The sequence below is a fragment of the Coturnix japonica genome, unplaced genomic scaffold (assembly GCF_001577835.2).
Source record: "Coturnix japonica isolate 7356 unplaced genomic scaffold, Coturnix japonica 2.1 chrUnrandom740, whole genome shotgun sequence".
Classification (NCBI taxonomy): Eukaryota; Metazoa; Chordata; class Aves; order Galliformes; family Phasianidae; genus Coturnix; species Coturnix japonica.
In genome coordinates this window covers 7,087-14,700 of record NW_015440101.1, presented here as the reverse complement: position 1 = coordinate 14,700, position 7,614 = coordinate 7,087, and the positions used below count along the sequence as shown (strand labels likewise).

Here is a 7,614-nt window from a genome sequence, read left to right as displayed (position 1 = left end):
CCCATAGAGCCCCATAGGACCCCCATAGAGCCCCATAGGACCCCCATAGAGCCCCATAGAGCCCCATAGGAGTCACATAGGACCCCCATAGGAACCCCATAGAGCCCCACGGAGACCCATAGGACCCCCATAGAGCCCCATCAAACCCCATAGAACCCCCATAGTGCCCCATAGGACCCCCATAGAGCCCATTAGAGACCCATAGGACCCCCATAGAGCCCCATAGAGCCCCATAGGAGTCACATAGGACCCCCATAGGACCCCCATAGAGCCCCATAGATGCCCATAGGCCCCATAGGACTCACCGGGATACACCAGGAAGTCTCCTCCGAACTTCCCTCCCGCCGTCAGGTGGAAGCCCCGCCCCCAAAGGTCCCGGTAAACCCGGAAGCGGCGCTCCACGTGACCTGGGGGGGGGAAGGGAGGCTCAGGGGGCGGGGCTTATGGAAGCCACGCCCCCTTCGGCCACACCCCCGACTCTCACCTTCCGCTTCCGGTCTTTCTACATCCGCTTCCGGTCTCTCTGCATCCATTTCCGGCCCCTCCACATCCACTTCCGGCCCATCTGTTCCCACTTCCGGTCCATCGGTTCCGACCTCCTGTACTTCCGTTTCCGGTCCTTTCATTTCAGCTTCCGGTTTCTCCGCTTTCGGTCCCTCCCTTCCCACTTCCGGCCCATCTATTTCCGGTCTTTTTTCTCCCACTTCCTCCCCGCAGCTTTCCACCCCTACTTCCGGTCTCGGCCTTTTCACCCTCACTTCCGTTTCCGGTCTATTCACCCCCACTTCCGGTCTCGGCCTTTTCATCCCCACTTCCGTTTCCGGCATTTTCAACCCCACTTCCGGTCTCGGCCTTTCCAGCCCTACTTCCGGTCTCTCCCTTCCCCCTCTCACTTCCTGTCTCGGCCTTCTTTCCGGTCTCCCCATTTCCGGTTCCGGATCCAACATGGCCGCCCCCATTTCCTGTAGCAGCCTCCCTTCTTCCGGTAGCAGCTGGAGCGGAAGTCGCCGTCCCCCTCCTCGCCGCCAGGGGGCGCCAACGAGCACCCCCCACATCCGGTACCGCTCCCGAACGATCCGAACCGCTTCCGGGTCCCACAACAACATCCGGTTCCGGTACGTGTGGAGACGGAGCGGGACCTAAAGGGGGCACGGAGACCCATAGGGACCCATAGAGACCCATAAGGACCCATAGAGACCCATAGGGACCCCATAGGGACACATAGAGACCCATAGGGACCTATAGGGACCCATAGAGACCCATAGAGACCCATAGAGACCCTTAGAGACCCATAGATGCCCATAGGGACCCATAGAGACACATAGGGACCCATAGCGACCCATAGAGACCCATAGGGACCCATAGGGACCCATAGAGACTCCATAGTGCTCCATAGAGACCCCATAGGGACCCACAGAGACCCCATAGACACCCATAGACACCCATAGGGACCCATAGAGACCCATAAAGACCCACAGAGACCCCATAGTGCCCCATAGAGACCCATAGGGACCCATAGGAACCCATAGAGACCCATAGAGACCCATAGGGACCCATAGAGACCCATAGGGACCCATAGAGACCCCATAGAGACCCTATAGGGACCCATAGAGACCCATAGGGACCCATAGGGACCCATAGAGACACATAGGGACCCACAGGGAGTCATAGAGACCCATAGATAATCCGTGGAAACCCCAAAGAGACCCATAGGGACCCACAGACACACCATTGGGACCTATAGGGACCTATAGAGACACACAGAAACCCATAGAGACCCATAGGGACCCATAGAGACCCTATAAGGACCCATAAGAACCCCATAGAGACACCATTGGGACCCATAGGGACGCATAGAGACACATAGAGACCCATAGGGACCCATGGAGACCCTATAAAGACCTATAAGAACCCCATAGAGACACCATTGGGACCCATAGGGACCTACAGGGACCCACAGGGACCCATGGAGACCCATAGATAATCCGTGGAAACCCCATAGAGACCCAAAGAGACCCATAGGGACCCACAGACACCCCATAGGGACCCACAGAGACCCCATTGGGACCCATAGGGACCTATAGAGCCCCACATATCACCCCAAGGCCCACAGACCCCCATTGGAACACGCAGTTAGATCCATAGATCGTAGTGGGCCACCCCAGTTGCCGCTTTAAGAAGCATTGCCCCTTTAAGAACCTGCCGTCTCCTTCTCGAGGTACCCCCCCCCTCCTTAAAGGGGCAACATCCCTCTTAAAGGGGCAACGCCGCCCAGAAGTGGTCCCCACAATTCAAAGGAACCACATTTCTTCTTTAAGGGTTGAATGTCGTCTTAAAGGGGCAACGCTCTCTTAAAGGGGCAACGCTCAGCGAAAGGGTCCCCGTTTCCAGTGTGCCCTTTTAAAGGGGGGAGGGGGGCCCACTCTTAAAGGGGCCGCATCGTTTAACCCCCCCCCACCCCCGCTCTTAAAGGGGCCGTATCCCTTATTCCCCCCTCGCCTCCTCTCTTAAAGGGGCCGCGTCCCTTTTTACCTCCGCGTCCGCCATCTTTGAGCTGAGCTGAGGTGGGCGGGGCTTGGAGGGGGGGGCTGGACCAATGAGGGCGGAGCTGAAGGGGAGCTGGACCAATGAGAGGGTGGGTGTGACCCATTAGGGGGTGGGGTTCTTAAAGGGGGCGTAGCCCATTTTCCGCCCCCCCATGTCGCCATGCAGGCCGAGGAGCTGACGTACCTGGCTGTGCTGGGGGCCTCGATCCCGGCTGGAATCGTGTTCCATGGGGGGGGGGAGATGATAAGGGGGAGATAAGGGGGGGGGGGGAGCGATAAGGAGGCCCTCTATGGGTCTCTATGGGTCTCGATGGTCCTATGGGCGAGAGGTGCCCTATGGGTCCCTAGGGGTCTCGTATGGGTCGCTATGGTCTCTCATGGTCTCTGTATAGTCTCTATGGGTCCCTATGGGTCTCTATGAGTCCCTATGGTCCTCAATGGTTCTCTATGGTCCTATGGGGTCTCTAATGGGTCTCTGTAAGTCCCTTTGGGTCCTCTATGGTCTCTATGGGGTCCTATGGCGTCTCTATGGGTTCCTCTACGGGTCCTAGGGTCCTCTATGGGTCTCTATAGGTTCCCTAGGGTCTCTGCAGACTATGGGTCTCTATATGGGTCTCTAATGGGTCCCCTATGGTCTCCTATGGGGTCTCTATGGGGTCTCTATGGTCCCTATGGGTTCTCTAGGGAAGGTCTCACTATTGCGGGTCGCCAATAAATGAGGTCTCCGTGTGGGTCCCTGGGTCCTCCTGTGGGTCTCTATGGGTCCTCTAATGGGTCACTATGGTCGTCTAATGGGTCCTAATGGGGTCTCTGTGGTCTCCTATGGGGTCCCTATGGGGTCCTATGGGCTTCTATGGGTCCTCAAATGAGGGGTCTTCTAGGGTCCCTATGATCTCTATGGGTCCCCGTCTAGGGTCCGTATGGGTCTCCTATGATCCCTATGGGTCTCTATGGGGTCCCTATGTGTCCTATGGGTCTCAATGGGGTCTTCTATGGGTCCCTATGTATCTCTATGGGTCCTCTGGTCCCTATTGGGTCTCTATGGAGTCCCTATGTGGTGCCTATGGGTCCACTATGGGTCTCTATGGGTCTCAGATGGGGTCATCTATGGTCTACTATTCGGGTCTCTCATAGGGGTCCTCTATGGGATCCCTCTGTCTAATGTAATCTCTATGGGTCCTCATGGATCCTAATGAGTCCCCTCATGGGTCTCTATTGGGTCCCTATGGGGTCTACTATGGAGTCCTCAATGGGGTCTCTGATGGATCTCTATGGGTCTCTATGGGGTCTCCCTATGGGGTCCCTATGTCTCCCTGCTAAGTCCCTATGGTCTCTCATGGGTCTCCATGGGTCCCCTATGGGTCTCTATGGGTCCCTATGGGTCTCTATGGGTCTCTATGGCTCTCTAACGGGTCCCTATTTTTCTCTTATTGGGTCCTATTGGGTCCTATGGGTCTCTAGAGTCCCTTATGGGTCTCTATGGGTCTCTAAATGGGGTCTCTATGGGTCTCTATTTGGTCCCTATGGGTTCTCTAGGGGTCCCTATGGGTCTCTGTAAGTCCCGACATGGTGTTTCTATTGTGGTCTCTATGGGGTCCCTATGGTCCTCATGGGTCTCTATGGGTCCGCTATGGGTCTCTTGTATAGTCCCTATTGGGTCTCCTATGGGTCCCTACGATCCTATGGTTCGTCTATGGGTCTTCTATGGGTCCCTATAAGTCTCTATGTGGTCCTGTGTGTCTCTATGGGGTCCCTATGTTCACTTATGGGGTTTCTATATTTGGGGCTGTGCATTTCTGACCCCTGTTCCTCTATTTCTGCCCCCAGGTCCCAACCGGCAGGCGCCTATGGGCAGCGGCTCTGGGGGGGCCGTGGCCCTATTGACTTGTGGGCCCACATCCTGCACTCCCTGCTGACGGTGCTGGCTGCTGCCTCCTGCTGCGGCTGCTGCCTCGGTATGGGGAGATGTGGCAGGATGTGGGGCCTTGGGGGGGTGTTTCTAATGGGGCAGCGGGGGGGGTTATGGGGGGGATATAGGGTTAGGGGGGAAGGATGTGGGGCTGGGGGGGGATATGGGGCCTTGGGGGGGACTATGGGGTTAATCTGTGGGATGAATTGGGGCTGGATATGGGGTGATGTGGCAAGGTGTGGTGCTGCGGGGGTGTTTCTTGGCCAAGGGGGGGTTATGGGGGGAAATAAGGGCTGTAGGGGGGGGAATATGTGGGGCTGGGGGGGGATAGGGCTGGGGGGGGACTTATGGGGTAAGACGCTTCTGTGGGCACATGTGGGGCTGAGAGCGAATATGGCGTGATCGGTGGGCAGCATGTGGGGCTGGGGGTGTGTTTTTCTATTGGGAGCAGGGGGGGTAAGGGGGGATAAAGGTATCCGATGTGGGGGGAACTATGTGGGGCGGTTGGGGGGGGATATGGGCTGGGGGGGACTTATGGGGTAGATCTGTGGGATGATGTGGGGCTGGATATGGGGTGATGTGGGGCAGGATGTGGGGCTGGGGGGGGAAAGGTTCTATGGGGCAGGGGGGGGCTGGGTGGAGAGTTATGGGGGTATATAGGGCTGTAGGGGGGGGAATAATTGGGGCTTAGAGGTGCCTTGTGGGGGGGATATGGGGCTGGGGGGACTTATGGGTAGATCTGTGGGTGATGTGGGGGCTGGATGTGGGGCAGGAGTGGGCTGGGGGGTGTTTCTATGGGCGGGGGGGTTATGGGGGGGATAATAGGGCTGTAGGGGGGGAATATGGGGCGCGGGTGGGGGGGGATATGGGGCTGGCGGGGGACTTAGGGCGTAGATTCTGTGGGATGAATGTGAGCGTGGATATGGGTGACGTGGGGCAGGATGTGGGGGCTGGGGGGGGGAGGGTTTCTATGGGGCAGGGGGCCCTGGGGGGGGGGGGAGTTTATGGGGGGGGATATAGGGCTGTAGGGGGGGGAATATGTGGGGCCTTGGAGGTGATTGGGTGGGGGAAATATGGGGCTAGGGGGGGACTTATGGGGTAGATCTATCGGGGTGATGTGGGGCATGTTCCGCATTTGGGGGGGGGGGCAAGGAAATTGGGGGCTCCCACTTCCCCATTTCTGTGGTTTTGTGGGAGGGCCCTATGGGGGAGGGGGGGGGTGTACTTATGGGGCAGGAGGGGTCACTGTGGGGCTGGGGTGGTCCTATGGGGTCTCTTGGGTTTCCCTATGGGGGGGGGGGTTACCTATGGGGCTGTCCCTATAGGGCAGGGCTCACTATAGGGCAGGTCTCGCTATGGGGCAGGGCTCCCTGACCACCCCCCCCCCTTGTGCCCCATAGACGCTGTGGGGCAGCCTCAATGCTCTGGACCTTCGGGTACCTGCTGCTGTTCCGCACTGCCCCCATATGGGGGCTGCCCCCACCGCCCCCCTACGCCAACGCCCTACAACTGCTGCTCACCCTCAAGGTGCCGCTATGGGGTGGGGGGTGGGGTCTCTATGGGGTTCCTATGGGTCTCTATGGGGTCTCTATGGGGTTCCTATGGGTCTCTATGGGGTCTCTATGGGTCTCTATGGGTCCGTATGGGGTTCCTATGGGCCCCTATGGGTCTCTATGGGTCCCTATAGGTCTCTATGGGTCTCTATGGATCTCTATTGGGTCTCTATGGGGTCTCTATGGGGTTCCTATGGGGTCTCTATGGGTCCCTATGGGGTTTCTATGGGGTCTCTATGGGCCCCTATGGGGTTTCTATGGGGTCTCTATGGGTCCGTATGGGGTCTCTATGGGTCTCTATGGGTCCCTATAGGTCTCTATGGGTCTCTATGGATCTCTATTGGGTCTCTATGGGGTCTCTATGGGTCTCTATGGGTCCCTATGGGGTCTCTATGGGTCTCTATGGGGTTCCTATGGGGTCTCTATGGGTCCCTATGGGGTTTCTATGGGGTCTCTATGGGTCCCTATGGGGTCTCTATGGGGTCTCTATGGGTCCCTATGGGGTTCCTATGGGGTCTCTATGGGTCCCTATGGGGTCTCTATGGGTCTCTATGGGTCCCTATAGGTCTTTATGGGTCTCTATGGATCTCTATTGGGTCTCTATGGGTTCCTATGGGTCTCTGTGGGTCTCTATGGGGTCCCTATAGGTCTCTATGGGGTCTCTATGGGTCTCTATAGGTTCCTATGGGTCTCTATGGGTCTCTATGGGTCCCTATGGGGTCTCTATGGGTCCCTATGGGGTCTCTATGGGACCCTATGGGGTCTCTATAGGTTCCTATGGGTCCCTATGGGTCCCTATGGGTCTCTATGGGTCCCTATGGGGTTCCTATGGGTCTCTATGGGGTCTCTATGGGTCCCTATGGGTCTCTATGGGGTCTCTATGGGTCCCTATGGGTCTCTATGGGGTTCCTATGGGGTCTCTATGGGTCCCTATGGGGTTTCTATGGGGTCTCTGTGGGTCCCTATGGGGTCTCTATAGGTTCCTATGGGTCTCTATGGGTCTCTGTGGGTCCCTATGGGGTTCCTATGGGGTCCCTATGGGTCTCTATGGGTCCCTATGGGTCTCTATGGGTTCCTATGGGGTCCCTATGGGTCTCTGTGGGTCCCTATGGGGTTCCTATGGGTCCCTATGGGTCTCTATGGGTCCCTATGGGTCTCTATGGGTTCCTATGGGGTCTCTATGGGTTCCTATGGGTCTCTGTGGGTCTCTATGGATCCCTATGGCTCAGCGCAGGTGGGCGGGGCTAGAGGTTTTGGGGGCGTGGCCTGTGGAAACGGGCCAATCACGTGAAGGGGGCGTGGCCTAACGTGACTCCGCCCCCTCAGCTGGTGAGCCTGGCCTGGGACCTGCAGGAGGAGCTGGAGGCGGGGCCAGAAGTGACGTCAAAGACAGGGAAGAACGTGATTGGCTGCCCTGGCGTGATTGACATCCTGTGTTACAGCTACTGCTACCTGGGGCTGCTGACAGGTGGGCGGGGCCTATGGGGTCCTATGGGGTCCTATGGGGTCCTATGGGGTCCTATGGGGTCTATGGGGTCTATGGGGTCCTATGGGGTCCTATGGGGTCCTATGGGGTCTATGGGGTCCTATGGGGTCCTATGGGGTC

At 57.7% G+C, this 7,614-nt stretch overlaps 1 protein-coding gene across 3 annotated transcripts in view; it reads right to left on the bottom strand.

Moving 5' to 3' along the window:
• Positions 1–7,614, bottom strand: part of TSEN34 (tRNA splicing endonuclease subunit 34) — an 11,440-nt gene that overhangs the window by 1,444 nt on the left and 2,382 nt on the right. Inside the window, exons 1-3 of one of the 3 annotated variants that reach the window (XM_015851167.2) lie at positions 2,533–2,799; positions 485–1,139; positions 306–407 (exon numbers count right to left, since the gene is read on the bottom strand). In XM_015851167.2, the coding sequence (XP_015706653.1) occupies positions 306–407; positions 485–1,139; positions 2,533–2,547 (772 nt within the window). In that variant the 5' untranslated portion in view covers positions 2,548–2,799. Of the gene's footprint in view, positions 1–305; positions 408–484; positions 1,140–2,115; positions 2,505–2,532; positions 2,800–7,614 lie in introns of those variants that run through there. The other 2 variants (XM_015851168.2, XM_015851166.2) reach the window with 2 other exon arrangements.